Below are 26,868 nucleotides of genomic sequence, written 5' to 3'. Positions count from 1 at the left end.
ACAATGTCACATAGGATTATTTAATGAAAAAATAGGTTAATATAAAATAATTTTATATTATTATTAATCACAAACAATAAAAAAATTAATTTTTATAATAATCATCTTAAAAATCATATCAATCATAATTACTAATTTAATTAATAATATAAAAATGTTTCAAATTATCATTATTATTATTATATTATGATGAACCTTATGTGAAAGTTGGTCCATCGTGAATAATTTTAGACAATCAATGTAAATGTAAACATGCACTAGTATACATCATCTACTTATCTAAATAAAAAAAAATTAAATTTGAAGGTTAAATTTTAAATTATCCACTTATAACATTGGAAAATTTAGAGTCCCAAAAGCATTTGTATCACAATGAAAAAAAAAAAAAACAAAATTACAATTATTCTTTTAATAAAAAAGGCAACCTAAGAAGAATTGTTCGTGTGACATAAACTTGAGGTTGTCAATCAGGGTTGCATTGCACTACTTAGGAGGGACCGAGGTAGCAGCACAGAAATGTGTTGGGTCACTACCTGAAAAAACACTGCCAAAATCTAGTGGCAATACATTCGGTACATTAGAGTGGGGCAGGGCATCTAATCCACGGGATAAATTCGTCATTAAAGTAAATACCACTATCACACTTCTGACACCTATCTGCTCTGTTAAACCCCACACTCAATCCCAATTAGTAGTATTTAGTAGCTTGGCTGGTCTTGTTGACCATCTTCTTATCAGTTATATCCAACAAACAATTAATAATAATAATCAAATATTTTTTTTATTAAAAACCATGTAAAAAATAAATTGAAAATTACAGTGAACTGAACTAATAATACTTTTTTAATAAAGTAGTAGTAGTATTCTATTTTATTTTTGTAACTAAGTACTAATTGACATTTGGTTAGTAGTTTTAAATTTTGATGGTATAAACACAATTATTCTCTCATTATAGGAGGGATTAGTATAAGACAGACTAGAGTTTGAAAAACAACCAAGAAAGGAATGCTTTTTATTGACAAAACCATCCTCTGGTGGAGTGGAACGGTTTTTATTGTCTCTCTCTCTCTGTTGAACTCCTCTTTTTCCTCACATGTCACCACTCTCTCACTCTTCTCTGATATGCTTTTTCTTTTTGTTTTTTGCATTATTTTTAATCTCTCTAGGTTCTACTACTACTCTTTAACAAGCAAGGAATGCTTCACCATTACCGTACTCACAACCATCAAGTGCAAATTGCAAAACACTAGAAAGAACCCTGTCTTCTCTTTCTTTCTCGAGCCCCTACCTTCTTTACTATCTCTCTCTCTACTTGTGTGTTGTAGTCCTGTAGTAATATTTTTTAAACTATACTTACTTATTTAGTAACCCTATATATCTATTAGTATTTCCATTAAGGCATTAACATTAAGTTAATATCTCTAACTTGTTGTAGCTGGCTACTTAGGTAGTGAGACTGAGGGAATGGAAATCTTTGTGGGGTTGTTTTATTTCTAAAGAAAGCTTCTTCTTCTTCAGCATTATCTGCTGCATTTTTTTTTAGGTCTCAAAAAGAGGAATGGTTTTTACTCCAGAACTTAGGAAAAAGGCTATTTTTTGAAAACTTGTTTGTTTCTTTTTAAACCCAGTTGAAAGTTTGGTTCTCTCTACCTGGGAAAGCTCCCTCCTTTTTTGTCAGAGAAAAGAGCAAGAGCCTTTCTTACTCCATCTTCAAAAAGCATCCAACCCTTGTTAAGATAAAGGAGCACTCACTACACTACATTATACATTAGTGTTTGTGCGTGTGTGTGTGTGTGTGAGAGAGAGAGATGGGATGTGTTGCCTCCAAACTAGAGGAAGAAGAGGAAGTGGTGGCTATTTGTAGAGAGAGAAAGCGGCTGTTAAAGCAAGCTGTGGAGAAAAGATATGCACTTGCTGAGGCTCATTGTAAGTATTTCCACTCTCTCAATGCAGTAGCAGCGGCCATTAAGCTCTTTGTTGCACGCCACTCTTCACCTTCATCACCTTTCCTCATAACTTTCCCTCCTCCTTGCCCTTCTTCTCCTTCTCCTTCTCCTTCTCATCCCACTGAGAATGTCATAACCAACCCCATGTTCCTCCAGCAGACACCCTCAGAAACCAAGCATGAAGCCATTGCTTGTGACTCATGCATCTCTTCAACAACCTCAGAGTCTTCTGAGGAAGAGAGTGAAGAAAAAAGGGAAGGAGAGGGTGAAGAAGGTAACGGAGAGGAAGAGCAACATCAACATCAACAACCCTGTGGGTACTATTGCATGCCTATGACTATGCCTATGTCCATGTCTATGTCTATGCCTATGCCTATGTCCATGTCTATGCCTATTCCACCTTCAATGCCATCCCCTCAGAGAGATTTTGGATGGGACTTTTTCTACCCTTTTGACAGTATGAGGAGTGAGGTTATGAGTGGCTACCACAGGAACTCGGATGATGATTTGAGGGCAGTGAGAGAGGAGGAGGGGATTCCTGAGTTAGAGGAAGAAGTGGAGAGAGAAGAGATTCAGCACAAAGTGGTGAGTGTTGAAGAGAATAATAATAATAATAGTAATAATGAAGGTGCTGTTGAGCATGTGCTGAGTGGTGTTGAAACAGTGAAGGTGGTAGATGTGGCCACTGAAAACCAAGGGGAGCAAAGGGGGCTTGCAGTTCTTGATACACCAGCAGAGGGGAGAGAGTTGCTTGAAGCTTTGAAAGACATTGAGGACCATTTTCTCAGGGCTTATGATTCTGGTAAGGAGGTAACCAGAATGCTGGAAGCCAATAGAATCCCCCTTCATTCTAGTTTGGATGAAATAAAAGGTGGGTCCCTATTTTCTTCAAGTTGTAATCTTGGAAAGTTTTTGAGCTAATTATTATTTTGCAAATATCAAATTCATGTTTGTAGTTGAGTTTCTTGAATTATTAACTGGTGGAAATAATAATTCCTATGTGATGTAATTGGTTCATGAAATCTTGTACATTGTTGTGTTGTGTTGGTTCTGCCTCATATTATTAGCCTCAACATTCGGCATGTGCAACGTATGATTATCATGTCTCCGTTAACTTGTTTCTGTTTCCATTATGGACTGTCCTTTTCTCAGTCCTACTTTGGATATTTTCGTATATACTTCTATCTTAGTCTGTTGGACATCTTAGTTCATCTTTTAAATGTTATTTAAATTTCCTAATATCTTTGCAAAGGTCATCTTCTGACACTCTACGTGTTGATCCATGTGACAATAGGCACTTGAGTTTCTAAGTAGATAATGTGATGTGGGTATAGTCTACTATAGGTTCTCAAATCAACGGTTGACACTTGTAAAGGCATTTTTTTTACTGATTGCTGCATTTCTTACATAGCCCACACAACTTTAAATTTGTTAATTACTTATGGATGGCCCTAGTATAATTGCTAGGTTTATTTGAACACCTCAAAGGAAGTGCTATTATGTTTGAGTACTTGGTGTGTGTTTGAACATTGAATTGGTTTATTTTAGGTTCAAAATAGCTTATTATGATTAAAAGCATAATGAGAGAGCTCAAGAAGATAAAATAAATAGTAATGATTTCGCTCTGAAAATTTAATCAAAGCCATGCGATTGTGTTATTTTTGCATGCTTTGAAAATCGATATTATGCATGCCCCATCTTGTGATATCTATTTCATGTATCTATACTTTATATGCCAATGTACTGTATATAATTTATATGCATTTGATTATCTCTGCATGGGTTCATATGCTTCTGTTTCAAGTTTCAACCCTTGAGAATTTGAACCATCTGATCTCAATGCAGAAAGTTCAACTAAACTCATTCATGCAATAACATGGAAGTCCATTTCATCTAGGCAACCATCATGCAAGAGTCTTACGGTTCCAAATGTGAAAAATTCTTCAACTTGGGTGGAATATAAGAATGATCTGTTTGATGATTATGGAGGAATGGATTCGGGAAGTCATTTATTAACCTTAGGAAGGTTATATGCATGGGAAAAGAAACTGTTTGAGGAGGTTAAGGTAGGTTATTTTTATTTAATTTCGTTTTATTTTAATTCATGTAATGGTACTTGTTCAACATTTATTTTGAAATGGATCAAAATAACTGAGCCATATACCATTGCTTACTTTTTCACACCTTGCATCTATCTACATATAAATTCTAGGGGCATTTATTTAACTTGTAGTATTGTTTGGCATCACCCATAAGTTATCTTATCCTGTTTGTCATATCTTTAAAATCTATTATTTATTAAAGGCTTCGTTGTAGACAAACTCAGATTGGTGATGAAAACATATCCAGAATGATTTGAACATGGAACATATTCAAAATAATTTGTAAATGAAATTTTGAAATACTTGGTACATTTTTCTACCTACTTATGTAATCTTTCTTCCTAGTCACTGATGCATGAAATGTTGAGTCACCGAGTGGTATTCATTTGAGGATTTTACACCAACTTCTATTTGACAAATGTCTATTTGGAGAGTTGCAATCACATTGCATGTCATGTCTTGTGAAATATAACTTAGTTTTATTTCTGGAAATACCAAAAGTTTTACTAGGGGATTGTCAATCACCTTGACCTTCAATTTTAATTAAAGACAGTCATGGCTTTTCATTTTTCTAAGATGTATGATTGTTTTGTACAATAGAATGGTTTTAGACTTATGCAGGAGAATCTTTCAACTGCATGTGGCAGGTAGAACACAATGTGGATGTCTTTTCAGTAATTTCTTTCAATGTCTCTATATATGCCCTATATTGAATGAATTTCCATGTGTCAATAAGCAAACTGCCAAACTTCAGAACATCCAGTCCTTGATAAAGATGAAAACTGAGAAGATGAATGAAATTAACTTCCTTTAGAATATTTAGACTCCTTTCTTTTTTAATTTCATTATTATCAGTTTTTGTAATTTTCAAGCGTGCATGTTTCACTCCTTCTCTCATCCTGCTTTTATCATTTGAAAATTTTCCTTACCTTAGGCTGGAGATAACACACGGAAAAATTACGAAAAAAAATGCACGCAGTTGAGAAATAAGAATGTTAGAGGAGATGATGTACTAAGCACAGACAAAACTAAAGCTGAAGTGAAAGATCTGTATGCTGGGATCTTGGTTGCAATTCGACGTGCAGAGTCAATCTCAAAGAGAATTGAGAAAATGAGAGATGAAGAATTACAACCTCAAATTGTTGAACTGTTAAAAGGGTGGGATAACTCTACCACTGGAAACTAAACAAACTAAATAATATTAAGTTTCATTGATTTCTCATGCTCCATTTTCTTAATGCAGCCTGACTCAGTCATGGAAAATCATGTTGGAGTCCCATGAAACCCAGAAGAAGATTCTATCTGAAGTCAAGTACTTCACATGCGCCACATATGGTAAATTCTGCAACCAATCTCATGGATTTGCAACTCTTCAGCTTGAAGCTCAGCTTCATAATTGGCGCGACTGCTTTAAAGAGTACACTGCATCGCAAAAAGCATATGTTGAAGCTCTCCATGGATGGCTCAGTAAGTTCATAGTCCCTGAAGTTGAATTTTACTCAAGAAGCAAAAATGTCACAATGCCATACCAATTCAATGGGCCACCGCTGCTTGTGATATGCAACGACTGGTTGGCTTCACTGCAAAAGCTACCCGATAAAATGGTAACAGTTGCATTGAAAAGTGTTGTGAAGGATGTTAGAGCTTTGTGGCTTCAGCAAAACAAAGAGCAACAGCAGAAAAGGAGGGTAGATAGGCTAACAAGAGATCTGGAGAGAAGGTATTCTTCAACGTCACATAAAGTGGTGGAGACTAAGATGCTCGAGTTTCACGTCGTGGACCACGAATTAGAGGTGGGAAATGATCAAGAGGAGGAGGAGTGCATGATGGAGAAGAGTGATCATTTGGAGACACTGAGAAGAAAACTGGAGGTGGAGAAGGAGAAGCACCACAGTAGCATGCAAGAAACACAGAGGATCACCTTACATGGATTGCAGTCTGGGTTTTCTCTAGTGTTTGAATCATTGACAGAGTTCTCCAAAGCATCACAGAAAATGTACAATGGCCTTGTAACTTATAGTGAAAATAGTGACAAGGTTGGGAACATTACGTATATAGAGGGTGGCTGCAATGTTGAAAATTGCAACAGCCAAAACGGACAATAGTGTTAGTGAGAGAGGGTTTGGGGGTGATTTATGTAAGTAATTATGTTATTATTATGTATTGTGTTGTGTTGTGTGACATGCATCAATTTTTAAGATGTTAGGTGACGGAGTGCACTAATGTATTAGTATACCTACTGTTGCTGACTGTCCACTATGTTGATTGTCAATTCTGAATATTTTCTAAAGCTTTCTGTGTTTAGCAGGTAAAAAGTAAGATAAATCTGGGAATATGATCTAGTGGGTAACACTTGGGAATTAAACTTGTGATATCCGTTTAATTAATTTAAGACAAATAATAATTAGTGTTCTTGGGTATTGGTTAATAAACCAAAAGGAAAAAGATTTTTATGAAATACTTGTTTATGATTTTTTTTTTTTAATGTTTTCTAAGGACCCTGGTTAATCATATCCTTAATGTAATAAGGATTTGGTAAGGCTGTTAGTGAGGGATCTCGTATAAGATTCTGCATTCTCTTGGTGCTCGCATGTTGCCGGATTTAATATCTTCTTTGACTGTTGACTCTTTTGTTTTGTGTGTGGGATTAAATTAATAATTTAATCCATTTTATTTTATGACAATCAATCAATCCTTATAAAATTATCCTTAACTTTTGGTCTTTTTAGGAATTTAATTTTACATTTGTCATTATTGTTTGAGTCTGTTGTAAGTTGTAACGATATTAAACAAATGTTAACACGAGTAATGGAAGATAGACATGACAAAAGTGTTTTTACTGACCTTACATGGTACGTGTTAAGAGGTAATTAACAAAGAAGAATGAAGGTTTTGTCAAAAAAAAAAAAAACATAAAAGAAGGAAGAAAAACTTAAAACTATCAGAAAAATTGAAGTCACGTGTAATTTTTATATTGTACTAAGAAGCACTTTAATTTGTAAGCATTGCTATTGTTGAACTCTACCTAAAGACTTTCAGTAAAAAAAAAAAAACTCTACAAAAAGACGTTAGACTTTTTTTTATGCTCAAAAGACGTTTAATTTATTACCTAAATGTGTTCACTTCTAGCAAAAAAAAAAAAAACCTATTAGCTAATTGTGTGGATTCTTATAATTTTTACTTTGAAACAATTATTATTAATGCCTCCTATTAGAATGCTTAAATGTGTAGATATTTTCAATTTTACTTTGAGAGTAAGAATGGTAATTTCAAGAATTCAAAAGGAAATATAATTTGATTACTCTGAAAAATGGTAATTTCAAAACATAGATAATGATACATTTTCTTTTATTTAGTTGAAGAAAAAAAATTAACTTATAGAAACAGAGGGTAAATGAAAATAACATAATTTATAATTATTTACATTATTAAAAATATTTTATCAAATCAAACATACTCTTAAAAATCCAAATTCAATGTATTTAGTTAAACCACCTTAAATCCGTAATAATATTATACCTCGGTTAAAATTAAATCAGTTACTAATAAACTAACAATAGCATTAACCGTATTCATTTTATGACATATTTACTTCAATGTCTCATCTTACATTAATTTGGATGAAGTTGCCAGTTATGTACTTACCATATTTATTACAGATTGAAATCTCAATTTATTGCAGCTGAAATTAGACATAGGACTAAGTCACTAAGAGTGGGTTCGGTAGAGGGAGAATAAGCATGTAGGTGAGAAAATAAAAAAAGAGAAATAGGTGAGAAATAAAGTGAAAAAAAGAAGTTGTTTGATTGAAAAAAATAAAGGAAAATAAATAAATAAATATTTAAATTAAAGTTGATTAAATAAAAAAAAAAGGAAAAAAAACTTATTATTGAATAAAATATTGAAACAAAACAAGAATGCTTGTAAAATATTCAAAAAAGAAACGGAGTAAAGAGAGCAATTGGGGACTTAGGACTGTGCTGCAGGGACAGAACACGTAAATAAAAAAAACTCACATTTCTCTTCTGTTTTGTGTGGAAGATTTTAGGGATCCACTCATTTTTTTTTTTAACTTCTCCGTACTTCATGCTTGCCAAACCGTTGAAATTGATTGAAAAACATAACTTTTCTCCGCATCACTTCTCTTCCATGGTATTTGACCACTTTCAAACACACGCTAAGTATGTGTTTGAAAATCTGTTTAAATGGGCATCGATCGAAAATTACTTTCCAATGAATAAACGAAGGAGCAATAATGTGGTATTAGAATGTAAATTTAGTTGATTGGAAGTAATATCTTAACATACTCTAATTCATCACACTACTGATATATGATCGTTCATAAATATATTTGTGCTTTCTTTCTTTGAAACTAGTGGTCTAACTTGCCTGGATCAGCGAGGTTGCATTTCTTTACAAATTATTTCCCAGACTCAATTTTGGACATTACAAAATACAAACAAACACTTAACCACGCAAACTTTTATAAAAATACTTCTAGTTTGTGTGTGCACCCGTGTGCGTATAACCCTAGCATTTGATGAAATAAGTGAAATTCATGCCCTTTTGATTTCTTTATTCTATTTTTTTAATCTAAACACAAGTTGTGTGTCGCATGCTAAAAAGGGTGAGGTGAGTCTTTGCGTGAGAGATGTACTAGTACAAAAGGTAAGTGCTTATGACCCACCGGTAAAACACATGATAAAAGCTTTGGAACAAAACGCCAAAATGTAGCAGGTCCAAAGTGACATGGTTTGATATCCATCATAAACATACAGGCACATCCACAGCATCGATCATGAGAGAGGACCCATGACACGTAAAGATGAACACAAATCTAATTTGCCCTTTGGACTAGGAAAATCGCTTCCACGTGAGGCAGTGTGTTTCAAATTTTGAAACCAAATAAGAAAGCTAAGGGTTAAAGAAAGGAAACAAAACTCCCCCAGTGTTCTTTTACTATTGAGATTGCAATATGCTCAATTGCTCACCAACTGTGAACATGAATCTACACCTTTCCAATGTAAGTTTCACACTTTTAATTTGCCCATTGAACAACTACATTCTATTCAAAGTTTTGTACAATATGCAATGATTTCACATCCTAAAAAAAAGCTTGGGTATGATCATGCTTCATGCACATGAATAGTTACAAGTTTCACATTTTCATATAAGATCACCATATTTTCCTGCCTACCTTAGGTACAGAGAAAACCAACAAATGAGAGAGAATTATGATTTAAACTAACAACAGAAGCAGGAGAGTGTATGCCCAGAAATGGTATAACAGTTCTCTCCAGCTGACACAACCACAGGGGGCCAGCTACGAGTCCTATGGTTATAAGTTATAACAGCAGCCTTCCCTGACTACCTTAGGTCATGCTGCATGCAAATGAATAATTACAAGTTTCACAATTTAATGTAAGATCCCCATGTTTTCCTGTTTACCTTAGGTACAGAGAAACCAAGAATTGAGATATAATAATGATTTCACTAACAACAGCAGCAGGGGAGTGTATGCCCAGGAATGGGACTATATCTACCTGCAACCAGTTCTCTACAGCTGACCCTACAACGGCACCAGCTACGAGCCCTCCTATGGTTATGACAGTGGCCTTCCCTGCAAAAAATAAGCAGGATAGGAAAATGAGAAAGGAATGAAACTTGTTTTATACTAATCCAAAAGAATAAAGCAGAGTTTAAGAAAGGCAAAAGGTCTGACAAGTGAAAAAGATCTCAACCACCAATAGCTAGAAGTTCCATTTGTTAAGTAGGTCAACTTTTTCAACTGCAGTGCAGTGCCATACTTTATTTGATACTTCTTATTCCTTCCAGACAGCCATTTACATAGACATCATCTTCATGTTAGATAAGTTAAGCCCTCATCCCAGAGACACGAGCAGTAGTATCCAAATCAGCAGCATTAGAATTACAAGTCTTTTCTATAAACCCATAACCAAAAACTTTTAATATTGGGAGTCTGGGTCTGGGAGAACATAAGAAATGGAGTCAATAGGTTGGCCTCAATGTTCTGACATAGTCTGGTGAACTAGTTAACAAAGCAGCCACTAATTGTGCACTCCTTGTCTAATTACAATGCAAGTGGAAAGTCCAGCACGCAAAATGCTATTGTGAAAGACTATGCTGCAAAGTCTCATTACGCACCTAAATCTTGCATTATCTCATAAAACAATCTATAGGTTTTTATAGTCATAGACAACCACAAAAAGAACCAAGTCTCATCCCACTAGTTGGGATTAGTCACATGAATCAAACAACACAGTTCTTTTTAGAGAATCCAAAAGTTGAGGTTAATACATATCAGTTTTCATCCCATATATGTCATCAAGATATTAAGTTTCAACAAAGGAAAACAAGAAGGTTAATATCATCATATTCAGTTTTCCTTTTTTTTTTAGTTCTCCCATTCACAGTGGCCTTTCCAATTCTCACTTTCTTTCCAACATACAAGCCAATATGCATATCACCAGCCATGAAACAAAAATCCTTTTCCATTGCAATGAACTAATTGTAGAGTGCACAATATGCACGATAACACTCCTTACCTAACTTAACATTCTTTTTGGTCATGAAGTACAGGGAAGCTCCAAAGCTACCAGCCAAGAGGAGTCCAGGAACATCAGCCCCAGCATAACCTGCGGCGGGTGCAGAAGCCCCATTAAGATAAGTTAAACCCATCAATGCACCATACACTCCAGCTTGTAAACCCAAATCACTAGTGGAAGGTGACTCAATAGATACAGGTGAATTCTTCAACCATTGAGGCATTGATCCCCCAGCAGGGGACTTCACACGTTTGACATCAGCATAACGAACACTACTGTTCACTACTTTCCCTGCCCGACGCTGAGTTAGGCTCTGCATAAGCAACATGTCGTATGCAGCCTCAACCTAAAAAGCACCCACTAATTGTATCAATACAAGAGTCCACTTTATCCAGAATTCCAGAAAGAGTTAACCGGTAACTGAAAACTGAAAAGCATAAACTTCTTAATAAGCACTTACAGGAGAAAATTAGTTTATTTATAAGCTAATTTATAGAATTTCTTTCATTTAGCTTCTCTAAAAGCTGATTTTAATTTATCCATAAGCAAATTTTAAGTTGTGAAAAGAACTTAATTCATTTCACTTGCCTTAATTTTTGTTTTCATTACGGGATGTTTGTTTCAAGGTATAATATGTATGCCTAGAAATCACATTTCCATGAATATTATGCCCACAAATATTGCTCCTATGATCATGTTGAATTAGTCTTTAGTTACTAATTAAAAAGTTGAAAAGGAAAAGTAAAAGAATGAAATGGGAACAGATAGTTATAGTAGAAAATATCTTACATTCCATAGAAATACAAGATATCCAATATCCACCTTTCACCATGGGAATAAGAAACAAGAGAAATATGAACATTTTATATTCCTCAGAATCAACAACTATGAGAATAGTATTTATTCAAAAGTCAAAACTTGAACCAAACCAAGAAATGTGATATTCACTTTCCTGCAAATCCTTTTTGATACCTTATAACCAACACAGTCTATAATATCTATTGAGAAGTTTATCCAAACATAACCTAGCTTCACTACTGACCAATCACCACCTAGAGGAATGACCTAGATATAGTTCTTTAAGTATATTTGGTGCTGTTTTCTTATTAAAATTAAAATTGGAATTTCACCTTGTGAATTCGTGTAATGAATGTTTACATTAACTTTGAGCATAGATTCCTAAAGTGAAACTTCAATTCTAACAAGCATGTGCAAGCTGAATTTGATTCTCATAGATACTTGTTTGTCGTTGGAAATTGGAACAGAAATTGAAGAAAACTAAACCTGAGCAATGGCATCTTGGTCATCTTTGCAATTGGCGACGATTGCGTTTTTGGCGCGGAGTATGTCGTCGAAGGAAGCGCCCTCCGACACGCCCAGCAGCTTCAGCGCGTTCTCCACCGACATCTCGAACGGCGCGGAGTCATCGGCGCGCGAGCTCGCCTGGACCGGCGCCACCGTCCTGATGCGTATCCGCGGCGCCGCGGCGCGCCACGGCTCGGGCGCCGCGATTGGTTTTCGCAGCGGAGGCTGAACCGGTGGTCTGGGAAACACCGAACCGGGCGAGAGACGGTCGGGCCGGACGGAGAGAGTGGCTGCTGCCATGATGATGTTATTACTAATTATTTTTTTTTAGAGTTAGAGAAAGAAAAAATAAAAGAATATGAGGCTTGGAATGAAGTGTTTCAAATACTTACTTTCAACGGCAACAGCAACAGCCACATTTTTGTCTTGTTCCACTCTCCTTGTCTCACCACCGTCGATTTGATGCAAAACTTGAAAAATCATCATCATCTTATGTTTATCTTTCTTCTACGCCACATTAACATTCATTCACATTATTGAAATACTAGTATTTGACGGATGAACACTGATTATGTGTTTGGATAGAGAAATTAAATAAGGTAAACTATTTTAATAAAGATATTAAAATGTTTTTTATATTATAACCTGTTTGAATAAGATATTTTAAAAGTAATTAAAATGATATTATTCTTATAAAGCATTTTAATCTACTAAAATCACATAATTTCAAATTCTCACTAAAAGAAAGGAAATTAAAATTCATCCGTCTTTAAAACCCCCTTTCTTAGCACACCACGAGCTCTCTCTCTCTCACTTTGCTCTGTTTCATACTTAAAGTTCCTCTCTCATGGTGTGCATCGTTTAACACATTCACGTAATTTATCATCATGCTTTTTGTTTCTGTCGTTCGGTTGAGATTCCTGTGTTTTGGGGATTCCTATGGTTTCTTACTGTCGCAATCTTTAATTATTAGGGATCGTGAATTCGTGCTTGAGATTTCGTTTGAGGTTGATTTTTACTCAACTTGTTTTATCCTGCTTTTAGAGTTTTTGCATTTTCATGACTTAGTTCAATGAATTTCAATATTTTTATTTTGAATATTTAACTATTTAAAAAATAACTTATATTTATTTTCATTCAATATTAAAATTTTAATTTTTAAATAAATATTTAAAAATAAAAATTTGGATTTAATTGAAATTGAATTACTTTATCCAAACAAGGGAATTAAAATACAAGTAATTAAATTGCCTCGTCCAAATAAAATATTTACAAAATGAGAGGAATTCAAATCAAGACAATTAAAATGTTATACATTTAAATTTCCTAGAAATTTCTAAATCTCCCATCCATACCCTGGTAACACTTGTTTGCAGCATAACAATGCTTTTTTGGCTCTTGTTTTTAATCATGGTTGTTAAACTCGCGATTCTACGTAGAATCGTGAAGGTTCCGTAAACTCGACTCGTAGAATCGAATCGTAAACTCGTAAGAGTTTACTCAAAAGGCAGCAACAAAACCCACTACCCAAAAGGCAGCAACAAAATCCATTATCCACCTTTGATGAAGTCAGAATTTCAATTAACAGATAATTTGTCCATGTTCGGGGAGACCACATTAGCGTTGTTAGAATTCAATACTAAGCATTGTTTCAAACTTTCAATTAACAGAGATTTCAATTAACAGATACTCCCTTAATTTAGCAACAGAACTCAAAACTCAACACTACAATGAAGCTAACAATAGCCTTGCCAAAATTTCAATTAACAGATACTCCTTTAATAATAATAATAAGCATCGTTTCAAACTTTCAATTAACAGAGATGAATTAACAAAGAAGCTTTGAGAAAGAAAACAACTTTGCGTCGTGGAGCAAAGCTTGGAGCTAGGTAAGGAAATGAGGGCTTTCGACAAGTGAGGGCTTTCAAGTTTCAAACAATGACGAGGACCACCACAACGTGATTAGCTCAGCAGTCCAGCACGGTAGCACGACAACGATGACGACAACCACCACCACGCGAGTAGCTCAGCGAGAGTCATTTTGGGGGGTTAGTAGCTTGAACAAGGTAGAGTGAGTGAGTAGAGAGAGTCGTGAAAGTCATTTTTGGGGGTTGTTGTGCGACGCCGTTTCAGATTTTCATAAACTCGTGGACTCGAAGTAGACTCGTGAATCTACCCAAACTCGTTCGAGTCTACACAAAATCGGACGAGTCTACTCTGATTTCGATTCTACTTCCGATTTAACTCGCCAATCCTTAGTAGAATCGTAAAATCGTAAGATTTTACGATTTAAACCAAGAGTTTAACAACCATGTTTTTAATTATTGTTATTATGTGCTCGTGGATGAATTGATTGTTATAATTTGATCGATTAAGATTATTTAATACATTTCTTGTTTCATTTTGTTTTGCATAAAGAACTCAACCATTAACTTGACGAATGCAGTGTAAGTTTGGTTTCAAGCTGAAAAATTCAATTAATTAAGAGATTAGAATTGATTTTGAATGTATTTTTATATATTTAGTGAGAAAATTTTAGAATTGATTATAAATGAGCAAAAGTAATTTTTAATATCTTTCTTAAAATTAATTTTAACTAAAATCAATTTTATCAATATTCATCTAAACATATACACTTACTTTAGTGTGTGATAGAAAATTTCAACTAAAAAATATAGATATTAATTAGAGTAGAACCGGTAAAATTAGAATGTAATTTATAATGCAATTATTTGAAATTAAATGGAATTTAAAAGAGAGACAAATATTAGTATGCATTGCACACTTGATGGTAAATGAAAAGAAATAGATTGATACAAAATGAAATAAAAAATATTATTTCCTTATTTAAATATTTATAATGAAATCGAATAAAATTTGGATTCTGTTATCAAATAAGAAAAAAAAATATGCATTATTTTAAATGGTCAGTGCATAAAACTGATTAAATAAATCAATGAACTGGAATAAATTATAATCTTGTTCTTATGTTTTCCTCATTAAAACTTTTAAAGAATAAAAGAAAGTATGGATTTTGACAATCAACATAGGTGCATAGTATATGAATGTGTGCTTTCTTTTCTTCCGTTTTGACCTTTTCATCTTTAATATTTTTTCCCTAGGTTGCGTAATCCTTGTGTGTGTTTGTAGTTTGAATTTGCACTTGTATCATGAGATTTTCATATTCCATTAAAGATAATTCTCACATTATTATTATTATTATTATTTGCATCTTCTTGTTCTATTGTTTAGTTGATTCCTTTGAGGAGTTGGATTGTTAGACTTTAAATTACTGGATTTGTGTATAGTTCCAAGGCCTTGAGGATCGACCCAAAATCAATACTATTATTTTTCTAGTTATTTTTTTTTTATGTTTATTCATTTTTAAAAAATCATGAAATGAATGAATGATTGCAATATAGACAAGTAGTAAACACTTCATCATCACATTTTTTTTATGTGTTAAAAGTTATTAAACACTACAAAATTTTGAATGTGGTGCATGAAATGATAAACAAAGACGAGGTTTACAACATTATGTAATTTTTAATAAAGTTTAGTCAATAATCAGACAAAATAAATAAATTTTAGCCAAATAAAATGTAATAATAAAAATGTATCAGAAGATAAATTATTACATGTCATGGTATAATCAATTTTGACGTGACACAACCAAAAAATTTAATTTTTGAAAAAGAATTAAGGAAACTATATTTATCTATCAATTAGTTATTGATTTGAATTATATAGGATTAAGTCTCTTTTAAGTAAAATATCCAATTTAAATCATGTAAATGAAAATAATGATATAATAATTAGGAACAAAGATTTCATTAAATATGAATAATTAAATTTTCTGGTAAAGATTACTTATTATTACATAAATAATTTGTATCAATAACATTATAACTAAAAATCATATTTTATGTAAAAATTAATGGAGACCACAATGGTCTTTATGCCTGTAATAATTTTGTGCATTAGGCATTGTCTTTGCAATAATTGTTAATTTTCCCATCAATTAAATGCGGAAAATGACAAAACTAACTGCAACGTGTGCCATCCTTGCCACCTGACACTGGAGTGGTGTTGGGGGTCATCTTTCATTTTTCTTTTCCACCTGACCCGAGAAAAATACAGTTACTCTTTCATTCTTTAACGTTCGCACACTCCGTCTTCAAACCAAGGTTGAAATTCCAAGAGATTTTACTCATTTATTTTTCGAAATAATTGGAATTTAATAATTTGATATTTTGTTAAAATTTTTGGTCCAATAGATCCGTGTTCTTCACCCACGTCTCTCTCCCGCTTCAGATCGTAAACGTCTCGCTGGTGCGTTTTTCTCTCTTCCGATCCATTTCCTCACTCCTTTCGCTTCGATCTTTCAATCTCCATTCAATTCTGCGTTTCTCGATCTCATTGTTTCGCCCAAATCTTACTATCACTTCTTCATTTGTCTGCTCCTAAGGTTTTTGAATAATTAAAGTATGAACAAACTAGCTCACAGTTCGATCACTTATCTACTCGAATAAAAACTACAGTGACTTTAATTTTGAATATTACCGTTGTTTTTTTATGTTTGTGCACATATGTTTGTTTGTTTTTTTATTTGTTCATCATATTTAGCTCTGTCGTTTAATTCAGTAGCGATTGGTTCGGATCAATCCATTTTTTAAACATACAAATGAAGTGCAATTTGGATCGGAGTCTTGTTATTGTCGCTGAAGTTTTTGTTAGAGTGAACCGCTAAATTGATTTTCAAAAAATTAGGTTTGTTTTTAATTATATATTCGAGGAACTAAGTATATTTGAAGCACTGATTTAGTGGTTAAAATCTTTCGACTGTTTTGGTGGTAACTCACTAAGCTTTCAAGGAATAGTTTAATACAGTAGTTTTTATTTACTTTCAAATTTTTTTACTGTTATGGTGTCTGTATTGATTTTGTTTTGGATTGTATTTTCGGAGTTTGCTTTGTCTTTAATTATTGATTATTTGATCAGAGCAGTGCCTTTTTAGTATCGCTTCTCGTTTGTGTTGGCATAAATTGACTTTTGTTCAACTCTTCTTTTGTGTGCTTGTTTGAAGTTCCAAGATGGGTGTGGCTGAGAACATTCCCGATATGGAGGAGGGTACCTTGGAGATTGGAATGGGTATGTATCTTACTAGTATTGGTTTGCCTTTCTTAATTAAGAATTTTCTACTGTGATTGGATTCCCTGTGAGTGTGTATACACCAGTCATTGATAATATTTAATGCTTGCCATTATGCATGAAAGAGAGTTTGCAAGCAAGACTAATTGACTACTTGGTTAATACTTGATCAATCAACGTTGATAACTTGTGGTATTTATTCCATTATTATTCAGTTTCTCCCTAAATTATTTGTTTGCATACTAATGTTGCAGAATACAGAACTGTATCTGGAGTTGCTGGACCATTGGTCATTCTTGACAAAGTTAAGGTAATGATGGTGTGCCGCTTGCTGATATTGTTATTGAATTTTCTGGGTTTTTTATTTTCTCAATGTTCTGCTGTGACTAAAGTTTATATTTTATACTGATAAACTGCATCAGGGACCCAAATTTCAAGAGATTGTTAATATTCGTTTAGGAGATGGAACTACTCGGCGTGGACAAGTTCTAGAGGTTGATGGCGAAAAGGCTGTTGTTCAGGTTATAGCCTATTGCATGCATAATCTTCTTTTGTACTTGCCTCTTGTCTTTGAGTTGATGACTTGAGATTTATGTGCTTATTTTTTAGGCATAACCAACACATTATAAATTCCCCTGTTGTTTACTTTGTGAACAGTTTTCTTTGTTAGAAATGCTTTCACTGTTGTCTACTTTACTAATGTAGTTGCAGTGACTTTAAAAGGATTGCCCAGTGCAGGAATCTCCCACCGAGTGGGGATGTAGCTGTATTAACTTCAATAGCAAATAACTTTGTCACTGTTTAATTTAGCTATTCTGCTAGTACCATTATCAATGGTTTAAAGTTTATTCACCTTTTTTTTAACTTTTGACCAGGTATTTGAAGGCACATCTGGGATCGACAATAAGTTTACAACTGTGCAATTTACTGGAGAGGTACAAATTCAGTTATTACTGTTCTCTATATGGAAAAGTTCATGTATAATGATGCATTCACATTTTATTGCTTTTTCCCATCATTATCTGCTGCCTGTGACTTGTCTCAGTAGCATTGAAATTTCAATTCTGTAGGACCTATTTTTCTAGTAGAAAATACATAATTGAGCTGATCATTGGCTTTTTTTTTAATGCGCTTTCTTCTAAATTATCCCAGTGGATACATAAGACAAATCCAATTATAACTATCCCAAGAGCTTGTTGAAGCTGCAACTTTTCCTTCCTTCAAAAAAGGACAATTGAGTTTCACCAGTATCAATATTATTTACACTACGTATCAATTGACTTGATTAATTTCTTATTTTACATTATGCTTTTGTTTTTCACCTGTTTACTTGACATTTGTAGCAGAAAGTGGAGACTTCAATTTTATGATATAATACAGTCAAATGTACTTGTTATAAACCAACTTCTAATAAGAAAATAAAGGAAGAACTGTGAAACATTGAAGCTGTAGTATGCAAAAGGTTTGGCTGCTGAGGGATGATTCCTCAAGTGATTAATTTCACATGATTTAGTCTGTCCTAAGTTTGCTTACAATTTAGCCATGAGTATTGATTATTGAATTGAAACTAAAATTTTTCCTTTAAATTTTTTCTTTGAATTTCTTTTACATGTTACTTTTATTGTATTGGAATCAGTTTATTCCACCTTTTGACTTCCTCTTTTCCTCTCTTTTTGTTTGTCCACAGGTGTTAAAAACTCCTGTCTCACTGGACATGCTTGGACGCATATTTAATGGTTCTGGAAAACCAATTGATAATGGTCCACCAATTTTACCTGAGGCTTACCTGGATATTTCTGGTATTTAAATTCCTTTGCAGTGTTCTACAATTGTATGTTGATGTGTGAGTTTTTTCCCCCTAATATCTTCCCAATATTTCAGGAAGTTCCATCAATCCTAGTGAGAGAACCTATCCTGAGGAGATGATACAGACAGGAATATCTACAATTGATGTCATGAATTCTATTGCTAGAGGTCAAAAGATCCCTCTATTCTCAGCAGCTGGTCTCCCCCATAATGAAATTGCTGCACAGATCTGTCGTCAGGCTGGCTTAGTCAAGCGACTAGAGAAATCTGATAATCTTCTTGAGGTATAGCGGATTGCTTATGGTGCCTTTTGTCAAATATGTATTACTAGTTGACTGTGAAATATATGACTTGTAAAACAGTTTAATCTCTGGTTGTTTAGAGTACAGGTCTTTGAAATTTATACCATTAAAAGTTAAAACATTACCATTATCTATGTATCCTTGAAAATTAAATTTCAATATTAGATGGGAAGGATAGCTTTTGATTTCTCAAAATTTTGGAAACTTTATAATAGATTTGTAGAAATTAGACAGAAGATCTGTGAATTGCTTGAGTGGGAGCACTCAACATCCTTGATATTTTATAATCATAGAAAGAATATACATTAAAACATTTACCAGTGCAATAATAAAATTAAACTATTCCCTATGACTAAAACTTTTCCAGTGATTCTTTAACTCCAATAATTCCCAATGACTTATTAATCTCTTTCACTGTTTTGAACAAGCTGACATGTTTAATTTGAAATGATCTCACTTGTTTTATTTCTTACAAATCTATTGCTTCTTATTTCCTTCAGATTTATTTTTGCTTAATCGTTTACTTAAACTCTCTACTTCTGTACTTCTTGTAAGATGAAAGTAATTTTTCACAAATACTATGTAGGGTGGAGAAGAGGACAATTTTGCTATTGTGTTTGCAGCTATGGGAGTTAACATGGAGACTGCACAGTTTTTCAAGCGTGACTTTGAGGAGAATGGATCAATGGAGAGAGTGACTCTTTTCCTTAATTTGGTAATTCTTTAAAAATTAAAATCTGTTAACGTCGTCGTTACGTCATCAATTAATGTTATTTGAATGCAGAGACTAAAAGCGGTGACGAAGAAAATGTTTAGGACTTTGACCGGTCAAAATTTAGATTAGGGACTAAAAGCAGAGATCTGAAAAAGTTTAGGGACCAAAAAGATAGTAAAACCCTTTAAAACTTTAAGTGAAAAAGAAAAGAAGTAAAAATTTCTAGGATGTACAAGCTGGTGAATATTTAAATGATGGCTTTGTAAGGTGGTTTTTTTCTTATAAAAGAATATATGACCTTAAAATATTTAAAATCGACCATCATATTCTATATGTGGAACTTAAGGTGATAGTGTGATGCATTGAGAATGACCTCCCCCACCCCCCCCCCCCCCCCATTAAAAGCAAAATTTAAATGAGGCTTTTTGATTTCCTGACTTGCATGAAGGAGCTAATCCCTAAAATGTTCTCTTGCTAATGTGAATATGTGATTTACTGCAGGCAAATGATCCTACAATTGAGCGTATTATCACTCCTCGTATTGCTCTTACTACTGCTGAATATTTGGCTTATGAATGTGGCAAGCACGTTCTTGTGATACTCACAGACATGAGTTCTTATGCTGATGCTCTTCGTGAGGTAATTTACCTTTAACTATTGTTAGTTTGGAAAAGAAGCAACAAAAAGATAGGAGACTTGAAACATTTTATGGATTTAATGATAATTAGAAATTGACTTTCTTTTATGCCTTTGGCTTCTTAGATTGTGGGTTTGAGTCTAACTTAACTCCAAAAGCTAGATCATAGGATGAGGGTTGCTCCTCACTTATATACTCTATCTTGATCTTATCTTTAGCCAATGTGGGACCTAGGTTTTTCTCAATCCACCCTCTCACACCCAGGCACTTTTGGGCTTAGTGTGTGGATAACATGGTGGATAATCCTTTAAGTGGATTTAGGATAGGCTTAACCCCAAAAGTTAGCTTACAGGGTGAGGGTTGCCCCTCACACCCAGACACTTTTGTGCTTGGTGTGTGGATAGCATGGTGGGTGACCCTTTTAGTGGATCTAGGATGGGCTCTAATATCATCTTAGAATATGGGTTTAGACTAAACTCAATCCCAAAAATTAACTCATAAGGTGAGGGTTGTCCTTCACTTATATATTATATCTTGGTCTTATCCCTAACCAATGTGGGACTTGGGTTTTTTCCAATATGACTTATTTTTGGAGTATGAGAAATAACTGAACATATTTCTCAAACAATTTGCATGACACTTGATCCCATAGGTATCTGCTGCCCGAGAAGAAGTGCCGGGTAGACGTGGTTATCCTGGATATATGTATACAGATCTTGCAACAATTTATGAACGAGCTGGGAGAATTGAGGGGCGTAAAGGCTCTATTACACAAATTCCAATTCTAACCATGCCCAATGATGGTAATGAAATATAGAAGTTAATCAGCTATCTTGCATAATGGTTTTAACACTGAATGATTATATTTTGAACTTCTGTACAGATATTACGCACCCAACTCCTGATCTAACAGGATATATCACTGAGGGGCAGATATACATCGACAGGCAGCTGTATAATAGACAGGTGGGTTATGTTGAAGCTTTCAGCTGTAATGAACATTTTACACCAAGTTCGATTAATTAGAAGAGAGAATTTGGCACAGAACGCATCCTAACATTTAATGTCATATTACTATAAGAACAGTCAATTACTGGCTTCTTATTCAATGAAAATTTGTCTCCCTGTGAGAAGTTTGTCGGTTTCTCCCAACTTTTAATTTTTCTGTCATTTCATGCCTTTGAATATAAGTTTGAATTGTTTAGGTTTTATTTTTCCTTTTACAAATCAAGGTGGAATGCTGTGAAAAATATTTTACCAGTTAGATTGTTGGAGTTTTTTGTTTATAAAGCTGTCAAAATGACCTGGTGGTTAATTGCTTGAATAGTTGCATTTACTGTTGATTAACTATGTAGATTTAATATTGAGGCCAAAACTAAACATTCTAATTATTTTTAACTGGGCAGATATACCCACCAATCAACGTCCTCCCATCACTATCTCGGTTGATGAAGGTAAGGATAATCTTGCTTGTTTGATATCTAGGTGCTTTAAAGTGATAAATATTTTCTGATTCTTAATTAATGCAAAGTGGTTCACGCTCTAATGGTGCATCATTGGTCACTTCTGCAGAGTGCTATTGGTGAGGGAATGACTAGAAGGGATCATTCTGATGTGTCCAACCAGGTCTCTGATCATGTTTTGTTCATCACAGTTATTTTTCTGTTTATCACACAGACTATCTCATTCATGTTATTTTTATTTTTTTCAGCTCTATGCAAATTATGCTATTGGAAAGGATGTCCAGGCAATGAAAGCAGTGGTTGGAGAAGAAGCACTTTCATCTGAGGACCTGGTCTCTAATAACTTTCTATCTTGATAAGTACTATATTTTGTTTCTTCAAGTGAAATTTCCCTTGAAGTGGTACTAATGGAACTCCCCCTCCCCTTTTATTAACAGCTGTATCTGGAATTTTTGGAGAAGTTTGAGAGGAAGTTTGTTGCCCAGGGAGCCTATGACACCCGCAATATATTCCAGTCACTTGATCTTGCATGGACTTTACTCCGGATTTTCCCTCGTGAACTTCTTCATCGTATACCAGCCAAGACTCTTGACCAGTTTTACAGCAGAGATGCTGGTAATTGATGATTAAGCAAGCAAGTTCATATACCTTGGTCTCCTGCTCAACCAATGCCTACTGTCATCAGCAATTTATTTGTTTCTTTGCTTTCTCCCCCCCACCACCCAAATCCACATTTCTTCTATGCAGCATAAATATAATAAAAGGATTGAGTCTGTTTGAGGGCCTCATATTTTGAGTCGGTCGGTAGTCGGAAAGTAGACCCCATAGATGCTATATGATTCCTGAGCCATTTTTTCTTTTGGTGGGGGAAAATGAGTTGTGTTAGTTTGGGATGGCGTCGATTGCATTGTGGGATGTTCATATTCCCTGCTGTTTGAATTTGTGGACACTGCCTTCCCAATGTATGTTGCTTGTTTCATAATTTTATTTTTTTTATTTATCTTGTAATTTGATTGTTTACTTTAGGATATTCATAATCAGGATAGTTGTCTTTTGGACACATCCTTGATGTATTTATCTGCATGAGTTTATGAATAATTCAAACAAGCATTTATAGTCTGGCAATATTTGCACTAGTCGCTATCGTTGTAGGCCCAAACTCAAAACAATTATTTTGGGTATCAGCCATATATGTCCATCGTGCTTGGTAAATCCAGTTGTTCGTCATTGATGATATGATACTACTTTTCTGGCTGGCTGGCTGGCTATTTGGAATGATCCACGTGGTCAGCTTTATTCCCTGCTTTTGGCTGACTCAATGATGCTGTTGCTGTCCACACACAAGAACAAGAATCGGGGATCCAATTTCTTCCCTAGTTTTAATCCTGTTTAATTGAACTTCCAATTAAATCCTAACAACTTGTTAAAAAGAAAAATAAAGAGGGAATTTTTTGGTCACCTTTAATTGTTGGTATTTAATTCGGATCAAACAAAGACAGGAATGGAAGATTTGATTTGTGTTGTAAAGTATTCTTTATTTGATATGATTCGATTACACCGGATAAGATTCAATTTTGATTTAATTTGATAAATATATACAAATAAACTTGTTGAAAGAGAGATGATAGTGTGACACCCTCCAATACTCTTTTAAACACATCTCATCTTATTAGTCCACGTCACAAGTTTTTAAACTCCTTTACCAATTATGCAAGTTTAGCCATTTTTTTAATTTTTATTTATTTTATTATTATTATTAAAACTCAAACCCTCTTCTTCTACTTGCCCCTAAGTCGTTAATGTCAAAAAATTCTCACGATGTATTGTCCATGATGAATGAGAGTATGTGAGAAAAATAAATGGTTTGAAGATGATGAGATATTGAAGTTAGCATCCATACATTACACATATTTATACAAATATGTTGTCGAGTCTTTTCATTCATTGTCATCTTGGTCGTTCCTTTTCTGGCACAAAAAATGAAGCTTTGCAGATTCCTGATGGGTGAACAGTAACCTCGTTTATGTTAATACAATATGGGTCATTGATTGTCATCAGTGTTATTTTGGTCACTACTTTTCTACCACAAAAGACGAAGCTCTTCAGAATTCCAAACAGGTGAACAGTAGCCTCGTTTACGTCAATGCATTATGAGTCGTTGATTGTCGTCGGTGCTATCTCGACCACTGTTTTTTTGCCGCAAACGATGAAGCTTTGCAAGATTCATGGCGGGTGAACAGTAACCTCATTTACGTGAATGCATTATGGACTGTTGATTGTCGTTGATTTATCTCGGTCACTGCTTTTCTGCCACAAAAGACGAAGTTTTGTAGGATTCCTGACGGGTGAACAGTAACCTTGTTTACGTCAATGCATTCTAGGTCATTATTTTTGTCGATGCTTTATCGACCACTGCTTTTCCGCCACAAAAGATAAATCTCTATAAGATTCTTGACGAGTGAATAGTAACCCCATTTACGTCAGATTTTGAAGTAAAAATGATTTTTTTCTTGTTTTTGGGCATTTTTTATGTATTTTTAGACCGATTGGAATCATGAAAATTGTATCATTGGCTTACCCGACATGAAAACTATTGGAATGAATGATTATTTGAACTAAAATAATCGATACACATAACCATATAGGTAGCAAAAGTTCGATAATAAATTGTTAATGACAACAAATTAACATATCGATATAAGTAAATTACATAAACACAAAATACTGACAATAATTTCTTAATACACAATTAATCACCAAAGCCAGTGTCACAAAGTCTAGGCTTCTTATTTAATGTCGTCTAGTCCACCAGTTCCACATCTAGGAGTTGGCTTATTTCTTGTCGGATTTCGACTCGTCCATGCTCATGTGGTTGAAGTTGTTCATCACCAGCAACAGGTTTCTCTTCCTGGACGAACTCATTATAATTTGGATAAAAATTTGTTTGATTTGTTAATTGAGAATTAAGATCGTTTACAACGTATGTTAAAGAACTTCCGACTACAGCTAGGTTAAAGGATGAAAATGAGTGAATGAGCATACTTTGTATGTAAGCATAAGCTGATTCTGGTGTTCAAAGATTTGTACCTACGAGGTTTCTTATAAAGTCTTCTCTGCTAGCATCGGATAAGTGTGGATTGTACTCATAATGTTGTTGAGGTTGCTGTGGAGTGAATTCAAATGATTAAAGAGGTGGTTCTAGTCATTCATCTTTCACATTGGCAACAACTGGTGGGTTTTGTGGGAGATGTGTATTGAGATGGATAAAAGGACGTTGTTCAGTTGCCATCTCTAGAGTTGATCGAGATGTGTTGACAACGTGTGGATTACATGCAAGCTCTGTTAGGCAAATGTCCTCTCATGTCAGTTTGATGGAATTTGTCAAGATTATGTGGTGGATTTGGCATGTTTTGCCAAAATCCAAATTGAAGTTTAACCCTGTCGTTTGATGTCATATTACCACTGGGAAACAAATTAAAACAACACAAGCACTCCATATTTTGGAATCGTTGAATGTTTTGGCAAAATTAACTCATACTCTTTGTAAGGCATCCAATAGAACTGGAAAAACAATATGGGTTATTAATTTATAAAACACTATAATTGGTGTTTCAATAGATCACATAAAAATATAATTTTTAACATCCTCGTTATGCATGTTTTCCAATCTTAACCTATAGCCTATAGCATCACCATGTGGGATTCTAGAAAATCATAGCCCTTTACCACTCCATCTAGTAAAATATGTAATACATTAGTGTCAAATACTTTACCAATAATGAGTTATTTCGAGTGAGGAATCTTTATTTACCTATTTACAAGTGGTAATAATGGTTGACGCTCAACCTTTGGTTGAATGAATGACATACGATACCATGCCTAAGACTACAACAACAATGTACATCTGTCCATTGTTTGGATTATGGAAATATTGCTTTACACATTTTTATCTACAAATGTGCTAAGCATGCAAAACCCCAATTGTACCGTTCAACTTATTTCAGATCTACTAATAAAAGTAAATGCATTAAGTGAACTCTATTTTCTAACTTGTCCGGCATCAAGACCCCTTGATCAACCCTAAAATGTATGTTCTACAATGGGATGCTGATTATTTTTGTTTGGGTTCTTCTGGGAGATGAAACATTTTCTTTTAACCCCTCAAGTTTCAGCGTTGATCCCACTAATGCAGCCTTTGAGGGAATGACGCCGAGATATTCTACGTATATTTGTTCCTAATCAAAATAAGTTAAGCCAGTAATTGCTTTTCCATTAACTCGTAAACCTAGTTGAAGAACAACATCTTCCAAAGTTATTGTACATTCACCAATTGGAAGATGAAACTTGTGTGACTCAGGTTTCTACCTTCTATCAAAGTAGTTACCAAAGCGTCATTGATTTTAAAATGTCCAAGTTTTGCAACATCAAAAAACCCAACTTGAACCAACAAAGATTGAATACTAGTATTTGAAGCAGACATACTTTGAGCATATGACTGGATAACATCATTTGTTGCCTGCAGAAATGAAAATAACAACAACATATACACTAACATTATGGTATGAATATTTTAAAGTGGCAACATAATTAACATTAAATAAGACTTAACGTATTACATATTTGTCCAAATCTATTAAGGTGTTGTTTCCAAAAGAAAATGTGCATTTGCAGGTTTCATGGTTTAGGGTTTGTTACTAACGTAAAGAAGATGTTAAAGAGGGATATATGACAAAAATTTAACTGAGTGTGTGCATGCATATGGGGTCCGGGTCGTTACATGTGTTGTATTTATATAAAAAATCATTCATGAATAGTAACACAATTTATGTCAAAATGATCGTAACCGTTTAATTTTGTTAGTTTGATCTCAATCGT

At 34.1% G+C, this 26,868-nt stretch overlaps 3 protein-coding genes across 5 annotated transcripts; 2 read left to right on the top strand and 1 right to left on the bottom strand.

Moving 5' to 3' along the window:
* The first annotated feature begins 1,024 nt into the window (after nt 1–1,024).
* LOC100807897 (protein ALTERED PHOSPHATE STARVATION RESPONSE 1) lies at nt 1,025–6,338 on the top strand. Its single transcript, XM_003555162.5, has 4 exons — nt 1,025–2,817; nt 3,792–4,012; nt 4,983–5,206; nt 5,292–6,338. Exons 1-4 carry the CDS (start codon nt 1,809–1,811, stop codon nt 6,151–6,153), a joined length of 2,316 nt encoding a protein of 771 aa, XP_003555210.1. The 5' UTR covers nt 1,025–1,808; the 3' UTR covers nt 6,154–6,338.
* Nucleotides 6,339–9,194: 2,856 nt separating this feature from the next.
* On the bottom strand, nt 9,195–12,277 carry LOC100794285 (protein CHAPERONE-LIKE PROTEIN OF POR1, chloroplastic). 2 transcript variants are annotated; one of them, XM_003555811.5, is made up of 3 exons: nt 11,899–12,275; nt 10,615–10,960; nt 9,195–9,668 (listed from the first exon to the last, which is right to left on the bottom strand). In XM_003555811.5, exons 1-3 carry the CDS (start codon nt 12,217–12,219, stop codon nt 9,493–9,495), a joined length of 843 nt encoding a protein of 280 aa, XP_003555859.1. In that variant the 5' UTR covers nt 12,220–12,275; the 3' UTR covers nt 9,195–9,492. The 2 variants fall into 2 exon arrangements, with proteins under 2 accessions (XP_003555859.1, XP_040869152.1); XM_041013218.1 differs by lacking the exon at nt 9,195–9,668 and adding an exon at nt 9,877–10,034 and having other exon boundaries at nt 11,899–12,277.
* A 3,681-nt stretch (nt 12,278–15,958) lies between these two features.
* On the top strand, nt 15,959–23,118 carry LOC100793764 (V-type proton ATPase subunit B 2). Of its 2 annotated transcripts, XM_006605793.3 has the most exons (16): nt 15,959–16,106; nt 16,197–16,251; nt 17,006–17,070; nt 17,325–17,380; nt 17,493–17,591; nt 17,946–18,005; nt 18,758–18,869; nt 18,952–19,160; nt 19,765–19,893; nt 20,395–20,532; nt 21,183–21,333; nt 21,414–21,496; nt 21,937–21,984; nt 22,103–22,156; nt 22,242–22,325; nt 22,431–23,118. In XM_006605793.3, exons 3-16 carry the CDS (start codon nt 17,013–17,015, stop codon nt 22,614–22,616), a joined length of 1,467 nt encoding a protein of 488 aa, XP_006605856.1. In that variant the 5' UTR covers nt 15,959–16,106; nt 16,197–16,251; nt 17,006–17,012; the 3' UTR covers nt 22,617–23,118. The 2 variants fall into 2 exon arrangements, with proteins under 2 accessions (XP_006605856.1, XP_006605857.1); XM_006605794.4 differs by lacking the exon at nt 16,197–16,251 and having other exon boundaries at nt 15,983–16,106.
* Nucleotides 23,119–26,868: the final 3,750 nt, after the last annotated feature.

The sequence above is a fragment of the Glycine max genome, chromosome 20 (assembly GCF_000004515.6).
Source record: "Glycine max cultivar Williams 82 chromosome 20, Glycine_max_v4.0, whole genome shotgun sequence".
Lineage (NCBI taxonomy): Eukaryota > Viridiplantae > Streptophyta > Magnoliopsida > Fabales > Fabaceae > Glycine > Glycine max.
This window is presented reverse-complemented; position numbering and strand designations above follow the sequence as displayed.